The 15,613-nt window shown below is 37.8% G+C and overlaps 1 protein-coding gene across 2 annotated transcripts; it reads left to right on the top strand.

Moving 5' to 3' along the window:
• The first annotated feature begins 8,232 nt into the window (after positions 1 to 8,232).
• Positions 8,233 to 13,725, top strand: cxcl18b (chemokine (C-X-C motif) ligand 18b). 2 transcript variants are annotated; one of them, XM_042761648.1, is made up of 4 exons: positions 8,233 to 8,408; positions 8,568 to 8,691; positions 13,271 to 13,369; positions 13,598 to 13,725. In XM_042761648.1, exons 1-4 carry the CDS (start codon positions 8,342 to 8,344, stop codon positions 13,653 to 13,655), a joined length of 348 nt encoding a protein of 115 aa, XP_042617582.1. In that variant the 5' UTR covers positions 8,233 to 8,341; the 3' UTR covers positions 13,656 to 13,725. The 2 variants fall into 2 exon arrangements, with proteins under 2 accessions (XP_042617582.1, XP_042617590.1); XM_042761656.1 differs by lacking the exons at positions 13,271 to 13,369; positions 13,598 to 13,725 and adding exons at positions 8,971 to 9,049; positions 9,310 to 9,903.
• The last annotated feature ends 1,888 nt before the right edge of the window (positions 13,726 to 15,613 follow it).

Raw genomic sequence — 15,613 nt, 5'->3', positions numbered from 1 at the left:
TTACATTTGAAATTGCAATACATTTTTTGTCAAACAAATACAGCCTTGCAAGATACTTTAAAAAACCTTACCAATCAAAACTTCTGTTTAAATTTTGCTATTCAATATTATATTTAACAAATGTAAATGTGTTGAATGAACTGAAGACTATACTGATGCATGTAAAATAAAATAAAAAATGAATAAAAACATAGTTTCAGCTTTGCATTAAAAGACTATGCACTAAATGGACTAAACAGAATAACAGAAGAAAGCAATTACATGTCAGCATGCTCTAATAAAAAACACAATAGTTAGGTTTCGTTTTCCTCTAAACCACTGTGGTTCTCAGACACACTGGTCGTGATTTATTTAACCAAAAAAGAATGTTGTCTTGCTGCCAAACAGCTTTACGCAACTTGCACAAAAGTGCTGGACCAAATCACTGTAACACACACTGCAGATACACTGTCAAGAGCTAAAAGCTCCTAGTTTGCATAAAGGTACTGGTAATGTAAACATAACTTATTTTTCTAGAAAACATTTTCTAAAGTAAATCAAACACACCACAAAGGTCATAAAAAGCAGAAAGACAGCATTTAGACAGCCAGGATATTTCGCAATCCGGTGCTTTCTGCCGAGCTGTGCTCCAAAAAAGGAAAAAAAGAGAGAGAAAAACTTAACCTAACTAAATACAAAACATTTAGCTGCAAACATGTCTATCTGGTCTCATTTTTGCAAAGTTTTTTATTTTATCAGCCCGATCTACATCTCTGTTTTGCTTTCCTGGAGCTCTGCTTCAATGGTAAGGGGATTTCTGGGCCACAAAAAAAAAAAAAAAAAAAAAAACAGTCTGCATACTGGACGAATGAGTTGAGGACAACTTCTCCAGTAAGTATGAAAAATGGCATACTTCCCAGTTCCTGATTTTGATGTGGCAATGGCATATCCTCCTTTTCCATCTAATGTTTGGGAATCTTATTCTTGTTAAATTACTAGCAATTTTACATTTTTGCTCATTTCAGAATGACTCTGCAGTCTCTTTATGCAATAAAGCGAGCTATGTGGATTTTCCCCATATAAATAATTGCAATTTAACAGGCACTTATTCAAAACTAAATAAAACCATCTAACCTAACAGATCACTTAATGGGTTTAAACCTTACAAACTTTCCTGCACAAATTCAGATCTTTAACCACCATGCCACGCCACCACAAATGCAGCAATGGGAAATTCCTGCACCAGTGCATTTCATAAAGGGGTAGATGTGTATAGAGGCAACTGTTTCTTACTATAATTGCAAATATATGTTTTCTATTTTAATATATTTTAAGATGTATTTTATTCCTGTGATGCAAAGTAGAATTTTCAGCATCATTACTCCAGTCTATATTGTCACATGATCCTTCAGAAATCATTCTAATAGGCTGATTTGCTGCTCAAGAAACATTTCGTATTATTATTAATGTAGAAAACAGTTTGCTATGTAATTTTGTTTTTAATGGTAACTGTGATACTTTTTCTCGGATACTTTGATGAATAAACACAAAAATTAAATAAATACACAAATAAATAAATATCTACTGTGTCTGTAGGCTATTTATCTGTCTTTATATATACATCAGGGGAGTCCTCACAACTTTTGGGGGGCAAATTAGTTAGTTTCTTATCTGACACTGTGTACAGATACTCTGCCATGCTGTACTCTCTCTTTAGAGCCAAATAGCATCGCTGAACACTCTCCTGCAGTGTATGTTTTTTAATTCATACTTGAAGTCAGAAGACGCTCTCACACAGAAGGTCCAAAACAGCTTCATAGAAGTAATAACTTGTGACTGCAGGAAAGTCCAGGAAATGGTTAAGGCTAGAAAGAATAAATCAAAAACTACTGGGCATTAGGGGGTGATACCGGTACTGCTTTTTTTCCACCTCAAGCACTGTATATATATATATATATATATATATATATATATATATATATATATTTATATATATATGGAAAACCTGTCGGATGTCGCGCTGGGACATTTTCAGGTAATTCGAAAAATAGGTCTAATGTCATTTTTTTTTTTTGTCAAAATTAGGTTTTCATTAAATTATTATTCTATAACATCTTGCCTATCATCTCTGAAAATATCTTGGCAAAATTCACATGCAGAAAAATAGCGATTTATTGCAGCAAGCAGAAAAGACTCAGTTTGCTCAGTCTTGTTGATGTCAGTGCCCTTAACAATATTATAATGGACTATTTCACATCCAGAGATGAAGGATCCGATGATGATGTTACTAAAGAGGAGGAGTCTGATGAAAGTCTGTTTTATGCACAGGTGCGCTGCGCTCGCTTTTCTAAATGTAAACTAAAGTACAATATTCCTGCTGTTTAAACATACAAGGGGTGATCAAAAGTTCAGAGACTATGCCCATGATAAACAACGGAAACCTGTTCTCTTTAGAGTAACATAAAAAAAAACCTGTGAAGTGAAAGTGAAACCCGTCTCACTTTAAACCCGCTTTTCTCAAAATTCCATTCCTGAAAATCATAGCTATCAGCCAACTTCAGATAGCCATAACTTTTGTTATGTTCAAGCTATAGACAAAATAAAAACAGTTTTGGAAAAGTCTTGAACCCATGGGTTTCAAATGGTATCAAAACTTAAAAAAGGTAAAATTTCACCATGTGGTGGGTTTTCCTAGATCACACACACACACACACACACACACACACACACACACACACACACACACACACACACACACACACACATACAGGTGCATCTCAGCAAATTAGAATATGGTGACATGCCAATCAGCTAATCAACTCAAAACACCTGCAAAGGTTTTCTGAGCCTTCAAAATGGTCACTCAGTTTGGTTCGCTAGGCTACACAATCATGGGGAAGACTGCTGATCTGACAGTTTTCCAGAAGACAATCATTGACACCCTTCACAAGGAGGGTAAGCCACAAACATTCATTGCCAAAGAAGCTGGCTGTTCACAGAGTGCTGTATCCAAGCATATTAACAGAAAGTTGAGTGGAAGGAAAAAGTATGGAAGAAAAAGATGCACAACCAACCAAGAGAACCTCAGTCTGAACACTGCCACACAATTTATTTAATACACCTGATTTTTTTAGTTTAATTACTGAAATAAATGAACTTTTCCACAACATTCTAATTTATTGAGATGCATATATACAGTAAGTAATTTATTGTTAGCTTCTGGTTTTTGCTGCATCCCTTTCTAGCCACAACCCCAGGAAATATGGACAAAGGCAGAAATGGTTTGACTGATGAAACGTGAAGACAACATTCCATTGTGACAATGGTTTTTCACAGTCATCTCCAGGTAGTAAATAAAGTATATGAATAATGCAGTGCTAATTAACATATTTATTACAGTAGATTTGAGAAACAATAAAATATATTTTCCATTTTATTTTGTGATAAAAATGGCAAAAAATGTTTGTAAATCAATCATAAAATTGTCATTAGGGGGTAGACAGGACAGGAAGACAGGGAATTGAGGAAGAAATACAGCATAACATGAGGAAGGGGAGGAGAAAAAAATAACCCCCAGACTATGCTCCTTTGGGAGTACAGTGTGAGAACAGGAAAAACACCTCGGCAACAAAAGCACATAATCAATACAAAATAAACACACGACTTTGCAACAGGGGAGGGGAAGAGGGGTGTCGAGGTAATCCAGCACAGGCAAGCAGCCATCAGGTCCAGCAGCCATTCTCGGCGCCGGTCACAGACCCGCTTGTCAGGCTGGCGGTACAAAGCATCCTGTTGTTGTCCGGATGGGACCTGTTGTCATGTGTGTTTTTTTCTTATTTGGTCTGTTTCCTGTCCTTGTTTAGTTTGATTAATTGATTCCCCGCACCTGTCTGTTCCTCATTATCCTTTCTTTATAAGCCCCAGTCCTTTCAGTTCAGTTTTGTTGGGTCTACAAGTCAAGTACGTGAGTCTTCCTCCTGTTCGCCATGTTGGATTTACCCCTGTGTTGGATTAATAAAGACTCTTTTGATTATCTTTGGCTCTGTGTTCCTTCCGGCATAGTAAGTGTGACAGAAGACCCAACCTTAACAGTTTAAATTGCGTGTCTAACTTCCGTTTGCTTGCTGGAGCAGGAAGGACAATCTCTCAAGGACCATACCAGACAGTTTCTGTTATTATCTCACATCACCAGCTACCCAGACGACACACTCTGCGCTTTCTATGATGCGAGCCTGAACGCCGAGCGCACAGCATTGTCGTCCGAAGATGGTCCTCAGGAGGAATTTGCCGCCTTTGTGGAGTGGACTCTGGTGAGAAACGGGTCGCCTCTTACCATCTGCCCCGTGGAGGATCTCACCAGATCCACTCCTGACCCAGAGCCCAGCCCACCATCTCCCCACGATATGGAGCATAAGCCCGAACCAACCGATGATGGATCCCAACCTGTCAGACCAGGTGCGAGAGCCGGTTACAGTGCCCACCGCAAGGGAGCAAGCTGTGGAATGTGTGAGGGCAGAGAGGAGCTCTGCCCCTGAAACATGGCTGAGGGTAGCGGAATATGGAACACCAAAAGGGCCAAAATGAGGAGGACGATCTTATAGACTGGGAATCTGAACTGGAGCTTGGACTGCCCCTTCTCCTCTCTCCGTCTCCACTGGTCCCGTCCAGCCCTCCTTCGTCCTTGGTTTCCTTGTCCAGCCCTGAGGGGGCTTCAAATTCTCCAGTGCCTGCTCCTAGAATGTGTCCTCCAGTGGCTGCTCCTCCAAAATGCCCGCCCTCCCACCCGCTCCTGCCTCCTACACTGCTGTTGCCTGGCAGCCCCTCTGCTTGAACCTCAGCCCACCATCTATGTGGTGCGAGCCCCGCTGGACTGCGATCCTCCAGCGTCACCGTGGTCTGAGTCTCCCTCACCTCCGCCTCCAGCCTCCGAGGCCCAGTCATCAGAACATCAGCTCCACCGGGCTCCCTTGTCCCTCTGGCTCCGCCTTGTTAAGGCTTCGACCTGCCTTTGCCTCAGTACTCCTCTCCACTGGCTGCGCCTAGTCGCTCCGTCCCACCAGCTCATTTGTCTCCTTCCTCCCACCAGCTCCACCTTGGTCCTCAGTCGCTCTAGCTCCGCCATGGATCTCTGGATCTCCGCCTCCGCCTCGGTCACCAGAGCCCTCGGCTCCACCCTGGCCCCCCGGATCCTCAGCATCCCCCTGGCTCGTTGGCTCTCCGTCTCCGCCTTGGGCTCCTCCTCCACCTGCTCCGCCGCCGTTGGTCGGCCCCCTGGAGTCAGTGACCATACCTCCATGGGCCCTCCCACCGTCAGCTCAACCTTGGCTCGTCATTATGGCTGTGGCCTGGGTCCAGCTGGACTCCTCCTGCTCCAAGCTCCTTCCGTCTCCTCCCTCCATCATCTCCTCCCTCTGTGGTCTCCGTCTGCATGCTTAAAAAGCAACACATCATGCCGCGATCTGAAGAAGTTCAAGAACAGCTAAGAAACAAAATAGTTGACATGTATCAGTCTGGAAAGGGTTATAAAGCCATTTCTAAGGCTTTGGGATTCCAGCAAACTATGGTCATAGCCATTATCCACAAATAGAGAAAATTTGGAACAGTGGTGAACCTTCTCAGAAGTGGCTGGCCTACCAAAATTACTCCAAAAGTGCAATGACAACTAATCCAGGATGTCATAAAAGAACCCAGAACAACATCTAAAGAACTGCAGGCCTCACTTGCCTCAATTAAGGTCAGTGTTCATGATTCAACAATAAGAGAGACTGGGCAAAATGGCATCCATGGGAGAGTTCCAAGGCAAAAGCCACTGCCGACCAAAAAGAACACAAAGCTTGTCTCACATTACCAAAAAATATCTTGATTATCCCCAAGACTTTTGGGCAAATATTCTGTGGACTGATGCAACAAAAGTTGAACTTTTTGGAAGGTGTGTGTCCTGTTACATCTGGCGTAAAACCAACGCTGCATTTTATAATAAGAACATCATACCAACAGTCAAACATGGTCAGTAAAATATTAGTCTGTTGATTTTTTTATTCCGAGGTCACCGTAGCCACCAGATCCAGTCTGTATCCAGATCAGATGGTCACTGCAATCACCTGGATCCAGTATGTATCCAGTCCAGATGGTGGATCAGCACCTAGAGATGACCTCTACAGCCCTGAATGTCAGCGGAGACCAGGACAACTTGATGAGCCCCAGAGACAGATCACCAGTGAAGTCCTTGTCTCCTAGATGGCCAACGGTATAAGACCACAGGAACCAGATGAGTCCTCTGCACAATGTGACTTTTGTGCTTCAGCCTGGAACTAAACTGCTGGTTTCGTATGGACAGATGAGAACTGGCCCCCCAACTGAGCCTGGTTTCTCCCAAGGTTTTTTCTCCATTCTGTCACCGATGGAGTTTTGGTTCCGTGCCGCTGTTGCCTCTGGCTTGCTTAGTTGGGGACACTTAATATCCAGCGATATCGTCGACTTGAATGCACAGATACTATTTAAACTGAACTGAGCTGGATGATGACATCAATGAATTCAATGATGAATTGCCTTTAACTGAAAATTGAGTGTTTGCTATTGTCATTTTGCATTATTGACACACTATTTTCCTATTTAATACTGTAAAGTGATTTGACACAATCTCTATTGTAAAAAGCGCTATATAAATAAAGGTGACTTGACTTGACATGGTGGTGGTAATGTGATGGTTTGGGGCTGCTTCAGGACCTGGATGACTTGCCATAATTGATGGAACCATGAATTCTGCACTTTCTCAGAAAATCCTGAAGGAGAATGTCCAGCTGTCAGTTTGTGACCTCAAGTTCAAGTGCAGGACAATGATCTCAAACACACCAGCAAGTCCACCTCTGAATGGCTTAAGAAAAACAAAATTAAGGTTTTGGAGTGGCCAAATCAAAGTCTGGACTTAAATCTGATTGAGATGCTGTGGCATGACCTTAAACAGTCTGTTCATGCTCGTAAACCCTCCAATGTGGTTGAATTAAAAAAAAAATCTGCAAAGAAAAGTTGGCCAAAATTCCTCCACAGTGATGTGAAAAACTTATTGCCAGTTATCGCAAATGCTTGATTGCAGTTGTTGCTGCAAAGGGTGGCACAACCAGTTATTAGATTTAGGGGGCAATTACTTTTTCACGCAGTGCCAGGCAGGTTTGGACAGTTTTTTTCCCTTAATAAATTAAATCATTATTTCAGAACTGCATTTTGTATTTACTTGCATTATCTTTGTGTAATATTAAAATTTGTTTGATCTGAATCTTATAAGTGTGACAATCTATCAACATTTTATATATACAGTCTTAAGTGACAATTGAAGCAATTTAGGACAACATGTGCCTCCTCTCCGGATTTCTGTCTCTTACTTCATCCACAAAAATGTGAAAATAGGTCAAAACAACTGAATCATCATGCTTTCTCATAGAGGTTTAAACCTTGCATTATAGCCATCTATGTTGCTCATCGCCATCAACATTCTTCACTGTTTCTGACACAAATGACACAAAATCCCATAAAAATAGGGCATAAGTCAGACTCCTGACTTCTGTCAGACTTAATGATTTTGATATCTGCCTCAACATGTCAGACAGTAGCAGTGGTTGCATGTTCTGACGCTGATATGCATCATTGTGCTGCTGAATGTTAGTCGCTTGGAGGTTGAGTCACTAGTTTTGGTAACTTAAGATGCACACAATAGAAGTGATCAAGGGAGAATAGGCTATATTTTCTTATCTCTAAGAAACACTATGAGTCAAATGTTTGGACTGGGTTTGTTTGCAATATCTAAAGCTCTTTTTGATTTAAAAGGGCTGTGTGCCAATACTTGCAATAGATTAGATTTAATATATTTTGAGTTTAACTAAATGTAGGATGCATGTAATATACAATATGCATGTAAAATACAGCATAAATAACTACATAACACATTTTCACACAGAGCTATTGTGTAAAATATATAATCATTAATTTAGTCAAATCTCACTTTTTAAGTCATGTACAGTCAGCAATTTATTTCTTTTATTTCTAACCTGCATTTCTTTGGAATTATTTTGTCCACTTACTTTTCCTTCAAGCCACCCCCCCCCCCCCCCCCTTTTCTGTCTCACTTACACTCCTTCCCATAGACTCTGCTCCAACAGGCAGAAACTTGGAAATTCCGGTGTGGCTAATGGCATGATTTCTAAAAAAACTTAGTACTTTTCCCGAAACCACAAAAAACAAATGCAACTCATTACTACTCACACTTTCACTACAGCTCTAAAAGAACTTAGTACTTTCCCCGAAAGCTCAGCAAACCACTGCAGCTGATTTTTTAGTGCTTCTTACCTATTACACTAGCAAATTAGTTATGGCATTTTTACCCAGAGCCCTTCCTCTGCTGCTGCTTGCAGTAGTTTGTATTCAACTGAGTGGAGGTAAGATATTAATGACACTTGAATATCACTTTATAGTCAGGTATTGCAGGAATTTGGTGCTTTTTTGCATGATGCAGAGAGCTTTTTATGCAGAATTACTATCTTCTGTCAGAATCATGTACTTTAAATGAATCCTTCTATGCTTTTCCATGTTAACAGTCCTAGCTGATGGACGTGACAGGTGCTGGTGTTTGAAAAGTTTGAAGAAACGTGTCCCGAGAGAAGAAATTGAAGAGTTCTCTATTTTCCCCCGAAGATCGAAGTGTGACACGGTTGAAATCATGTAAGTGTCAATCTCTTAACCTGCATATTATATTTATAGTGACATCCTTAGACATAAAATAAGATAAAGAAATAAGATAAATTTGGTTATGAAGCAACACTGCATAAGATATTATGAGTTTTTAACATGTTTAATACACTTTACTGCAGAAAAAGCTTGGTTAGACTAATTTAAAACTTTTTTAATCTTAAGTATAAATCCGTATGTAAACTTTGTTTGCATGAAATCCTATAAGCTAGACTGAATTTTATTAATTTGATGCATTTTTAATGTCTGCAGATTGACACTAAAACCCGTGAATAAATCAACTGAAGTCGTGCAGCGCTGCTTGAGTCCAGAAACAAATTTGTTGGATCAGGTACAGACTTGCTGGAACAAGTACGGACATTTTATTATGTCACTTGCATTTCTCAATCAGTAATAATGATACTAAACAATATTAGCCACAAATCTAACATGATGGTATACATAAAAATAACTAGAAATCTTCCTAAAGTTAAGAATCAATTTGTTAATTTTCTTAATGCACCTGTATCCACAAAATAATGTTTATGCATAGGCTATTATATGTTAGGCATTAGATTCATGTGTGCACTTTTTTGTTTTAATTTGCAACAGGAAGAACATCAACAACTCACCCACATTGAAGATATCCAACTGCTTCTAATGCCTTACATTTAAGTGCAGAAGAGCACGGGAGGACAGAGGGGGGATCTGGAAACTCCAGAAACCATTGTGAGTGGAATTCCATTCTGACCCTGCACTGGCCAATCAGAATCCTGGGATTTGAGTGTTGGCCTCATACTGCTGTTGGGAAATCACAGAAGACCTGAAAGCACCCGGAGCACTGCCAGTAACCGCCGGACGCAGATGTTGTTGACAAAAGCATTTGGATTAGAATTCACTAGCTGTATAGCTGAAGCACTGAATATATCATAACTCCAAACAGTATTTAAATGACTATATTTTAAATGGTTTTATAATTTAACTTATTTTATAATGTCAAAAGTTAAAATGTGTTTTATTATTTTTTGTCTGACCAGGCCCTTTAATGTTATATGTGATGTGTTAGAGCTGATTAACTCACATTACAGTGTTTCTTTGACATTAAATTTTATAACACATGAAATACATTTTGAGGCTACCAAACAAAATATTTTCATAATGGAAGCTACTTTATACAGTTTTGTAATAAAAACCAATTTCAAGTTATTTTGCACATTCATTTTCCAAATCCATTATATTTTCCTCTTGAGAATATGTGTATGATTAATTGTATAGGAAACATGTAGGAGTATTGCATAGATAACAGACGTGCAGATTTTACACGAGCCCCATCTACTGGTCATGCCTATAAATGTACACTCAAAATGCCTTAAAGTTTGACTAATGACAAAATAATTATTTAGCAGATGCGTTTATCCAAGTGTCTTGCTTAAGGGTGTGTGGTTCAAACCTTTTTGGCTTCCAGCCCAGACCTTTAACCTCTATGTCAATGAATTTAATTTAAAATATGTTAAAATAGATATTGAGTAAAAATTCAAGGAAAACCAATGACCACACAATTTCACATCATCACACATCTACAGCTCATTATATGTACACGCTGTTAGAAAAATGAAATGAATTGCCCACTCCTGTTAAATCATGAACAAACTGTGATTAACCACATTATTCTAGAAAGCTGAGTTAAATTTCACTATAGCCACACCCAGGCCTGATTACTGCCAGACCTGCTGAATCAAAAAATCACTTAAATAGAACTTGTCTGATGTATGACGCATGTTTAAAGAGCAACACATCATGCCACAATCTAAAGAAATTCAAGAACAGACGAGAACCAAAATAGTTGACATGCATCAGGCTGGAAAGGGTTATAAAGGTATTTCTAAGGCTTTGGTACTCCAGCAAACCATGGTCAAAGAACTGCAGGCCTCATTTGCTTCAATTAAGGACAGTGTTCCATGATTCAAACAATAAGAGAGACTGGGCAAAAATGGCATCCATGGGAGAGTTCCAAGGCAAAACCATTGCTGACCAAAAAGAACACAAAGGCTCGTGTCACATTTGCAAAATAATATCTTGATTATCCCTAAGACTTTTGGGCAAGTGAACTGATGCAACAAAAGTAGAACTTTTTGGAAGGTGTCTGTGTACCATACATCTGGCGTAAAACCAACACAGCATTTCATAAAAAGAACATCATACCAACAGTCAAACATGGTGGTGGTAGTGTGATGGTCTGGGGCTGCTTTGCAGCTTCAGGACCTGGACGACTTACCATAATTGATGGAACCATGAATTCTGCACTCTATTAGAAAACCCTGAAGGAGAATGTCCAGCCATCAGTATGTGAACTCAAGCGCACTTGGACAATCCCAAACACACCAGCAAGTCCACCTCTGAATGGCTCAAGAAAAACAAAATTAAGGTTTTGGAGTGGCCAAATCAAAGTCTGGACTTAAATTTGATTGAGATGCTGTGGCATGACCTTAAACAGTTCATTCATGCTCAAATGTGGCTGAATTAAAACAATTCTGCAAAGAAAATTGGGCCAAGATTCCTCCACAGTGATGTGAAAGCCTCTTTGCAAGTTATCGCAAACGCTTGATTGCAGTTGTTGCTGCCAAGGGTGGCACAACCAGTTATTAGATTTAGGGGCAATTACTTTTTCACGTAGTGCCAGGCAGGTTTGCACTGCTTTTCCCTTTAATAAATTAAATCATTTCAAAACTGCATTGTGTGTTTACTTGGGTTATTTTTGTGTCATTTTAAAATTTGTTTGATCTGAATCGTTCAAGTGTGACATGCAGCAGCAAAAAAAAAAAAAAAAAAAAAAAAAAAAAAAGGATGGGGGCAACAACTTTCACACCACTCTATCTATTAACATTTTACATGTCTTTACTGTCACTTTAATCAGTTTAATGGAATTTTTCTAAAGTAATTTTCAGAATGAAAAATTAGTGTAATTATACAGAGGAATGAAATGTAAGCAAAAAACAAATACAAAACAGTAAATAAAGGATATACTGTGTTCCTTTGGCTCAGTTGTAGAGCATTGCATTAGCAGTGCTGGGTTCAATTCCCAGCACTGTAAGTTGCTTTAGATTAAAGCGTCTGCTAAATGCATAAATGTAATTGTAAAGTTTAAATATACAGAATCTTAACAATTGAAAAGTGGTATATGGTCTTAAGTGACAGTTGCAGCCATTTAAGACAACATATACCCCTCTCCGCATTTCTGTCTCTTACACAAAAATGTGAAAATGGGTCAAAACAACTGACTCCTCATGCTTTCTTATAGAGGTATAAACCTCGAATTATAGCCATCTCAAATTCCAGTGTAGCAAACGGCATGATATCTGGGAAATGTTTTGGGTCTTGGAATCCCTATAAAAGACAGAGGCGAGGCTTTACTCCTCACACTTTCACTACAGCTCCACTAGGACTTACTACTTTGTCTGAAAGCTCAGCAAACTACTGCAGCTGATTTTATATATATATATATATATTTTTTTAGTGTTTCTTACCTTATACACTAGCCAAGTTAATTATGGCATTTTTACCCAGAGCCCTTCTCCTGCTGCTGCTTGCAGTAGTTTGTATTCAACTGAGTGGAGGTAAGATATTAATAACACTTTAATATCGCTTTTTATAGTCCAAGGTATTGCCTTGATGCTTTTTTTCGCATGATGCAGAGAGCTGTTTATGTAGAATAACTATGTAGAATAAACATCTTCTGTCGGAATCATACATTTTAAATGAATCTTTCTATGCTTTTCTATGTTAACAGTCCTAGCTGAGGAACAAGGTGTGACCTGGTTTAAATCACGCAAGTGTCAATCTCTTAACCTGCATATAATAAAATGTTACATATTATATTTATAGTGACATCCTACTATCCTCTATAAGTTTGTAAAACTGGCTATATATATATATGTGAACAAGAGGTGCATTTTAAATGAAACTATCTACTCTCATAAACATTAACATCAAAAGAATACTTACATGCTTATCCAACTTAACAGTCCTAGCTGATAGACGTGACAGGTGCTGGTGTTTGAAAAGGTTTGAAGAAACGTTGTCCCCAGAGAAGAAATTGAAGAGTTCTCTATTTTCCCCAAAAAATCAAAGTGTGGCAACGTTGAAATCATGTAAGTGTCAGTCTCTTAACCTGCATGTAATAAATGCTACATTTTATATTTATAGTGACATCCTTAGACACTATAACTTTGTAAACTGGCTGTATATATATATATATTATATATATATATATATATATCTATATATATATATATATATATATATATATATAATATATATATATATATATATTACAGGTCTATTTTTTTTTATATCTTCAAGTCCTCGAAATTAGATAAATTTGGTTATGAAGCAACACTGCATAAGATATTGAGTTTTTAACATGTTTAATACACTTTACTGCAGAAAAAGCTTGGTTAGACTAATTTAAAACTTAAGGTTTTATTCTTAAGGTATAAATCTATATGTAAACTTGAATGAAATTATAGAAGTTAGACTGAATCTTATTAATTTGATGTATTTTGAATGTCTGCAGATTGACACTAAAACCCGTGAATAAATCAACTGAAGTCTTGCAGCGCTGCTTGAGTCCAGAAACAAAACAAGGAAATAACCTGCAGACTTGCTGGAACAAGTACGGACATTTTATTATGTCACTTGCATTTCTCAATCAGTAATAATGATACTAAACAATATTAGCCACAAATCTAATAAGATGGTATACATAACAATAACTAGAAATTTTACTAAGGATAAGAATCAATTTGTTAATTTTCTTAATTAACATGTATTCACAAAAGAATTTTTATGCATATTAGACATTAGATTAATGTGTGCACTTTTCTTATTTAATTTGCAACAGCAAGAACACCAACAACACTCCCACTTTTAAGATATCCAACTGCTTCGGAAAGCCATAAAATGAAAGTGCAGAGGAGCACAGGAGGACAGAAGGGGGAATCTGGAAACCAGGGCCGGACTTGGGCAAAATTTCAGGTCTCATCCACCTCACTCATCCAGGCCACACAGAAAAAAAGGGCCAAAACTGTACCTTTTTGGGTCCAATAGCTTGACCACCCTAGCAGTACACCATACATATTAGTACCCTTAAGAGTAGTAATTCGTACCCCTTCAGATACTATTTGAAGGCATACCTATTAGGGGTAAAAAAAGGCACAAATATGTCATTTTAAGGGTCCTGTTCCAGTGACAAGCTGTTGTACCCCAAAAGGTACAATTTTGGCCCCTTATTTCCTGTATCCTATACAGCCACAACAATTTCTGAAGCCAGACAACACTATTATTTGTATGGCCATCAAATAAAAAAGGTCTAAATCCTTAGTCTGGGGTTGTGGAAAATAATTAAAGGTTCTCTCTTGCACTGCACCTTCACTTCACTTCCCTTTCCATTATCTTTCCATTTCCCTGTGAACTGTGTCCACCTTGTTGAAAACATTCACCTTACAGTATTTCAGTTTGTTAGCAAAGAATGTTATTTATCTTACAATGACTTAAATACCCTAGATTTAATAAACCTACCAGTCAAACGTTTTTGAACGGAAAGATTTTTAATGTTTTTAAAGAAGTCTCCTCTGTTCACCAATCCTGCATTTATATGATAGAAAGTACAGCAGAACAGTAATATTCTGAAATATTTTTACTATTTAAAATAACTGCTTCTGATAGGAATATATATTTAAGATGGTAATTTATTACTGTGATCAAAAAGCTGAGTCTTCAGCATCATTACTGCAGGACTTCAGTATCACATGATCCTTCAGAATATTCTAATATGCTAATTTGCTGTTCAAGAATCATAGTAGTAGTTAGTTGTTATTATTGTTGTTGTGTTATTATTATTATTAAACTTAATATTTAAAAGTCGCGTACATCAGGATTCTTTGATGAATAGAAAGATCCAAAGATCAGCATTTATCTGAAAACAAGAAAAAAAAAAAAAAAAACTTTTGTAACATTACCCATGGACCAAAAATGGGGGGTTTGGGTGTAGTTAATTCTAATTGATAAATAAATTCTAATTTATTAGAATGATTTACTTTTATTTAGCAAGGATGCTCCCGATGGCCAGCTGGGCCTACTGGAAACTCTAGAAACCCTGTGAGTGGAATGTCAATACCTGTGACATGACCCTGCACTGGCCAATCAGAATCCTGGGTTTTTGAGTGTTGGCCCTCATGCAGCTGATGGGAAATCACAGAAGACCTGAAAACAACCCGGATTGACGCACTGCCAGTAACCGCCGGACGCAGATGTTGTTGACAAAAGCATTTGGATTAGAATTCACTAGCTGTATAGCTGAAGCACTGAATATATCATAACTCCAAATAGTATTTAAATGACGTTATTTTTAAATGTTTTTATAATTTAACTTATTTTATAATGTCAAAAGTTAAAATGTGTTTTAATTATTTTTTGTCTGACCAGGCCCTTTAATGTTATATGTGATGTGTTAGAGCTGATTAACTCACATTACAATGATTCTTTGGCATTAAATTTTATAACACATGAAATACATTTTGAGGCTACCAAACAAAATATTTCATAATGGAAGGACTTTATAGAGTTTTTGTACTATAACAAAACAATTTCAAGTTATTTTGCACATTCATTTTCCAAATCCATTATATTTTCCTCTTGAGAATATGTGTATGATTAATTGTACAGGCAACATGTAGGCATAGAAACATGTGGAGGAGTATTGCATAGATAACTTATGTCCAAAAATCTATGCTCAAAATACCTCAAAAGTTTCAAGATTTACAAAAAAACCAATAAACATACACACAAAATTCCCTAAATTAAGAATAATTACAAAATAATTATTTAGCAGATGTATCCAAGTGTCTTGCTTAAGCAT

The sequence above is a fragment of the Cyprinus carpio genome, chromosome A1 (genome assembly GCF_018340385.1).
Source record: "Cyprinus carpio isolate SPL01 chromosome A1, ASM1834038v1, whole genome shotgun sequence".
Lineage (NCBI taxonomy): Eukaryota > Metazoa > Chordata > Actinopteri > Cypriniformes > Cyprinidae > Cyprinus > Cyprinus carpio.
This window is presented reverse-complemented; position numbering and strand designations above follow the sequence as displayed.

Coding starts and splice junctions, on each gene's coding strand:
- cxcl18b (XM_042761648.1), top strand. CDS start 8,342: ATGGCATTTTTACCCAGAGCCCTTCCTCTGCTGCTGCTTGCAGTAGTT. Junction 8,409..8,567: donor TTGTATTCAACTGAGTGGAG/GTAAGATATTAA, acceptor CCATGTTAACAG/TCCTAGCTGATGGACGTGAC. Junction 8,692..13,270: donor TGTGACACGGTTGAAATCAT/GTAAGTGTCAAT, acceptor GAATGTCTGCAG/ATTGACACTAAAACCCGTGA.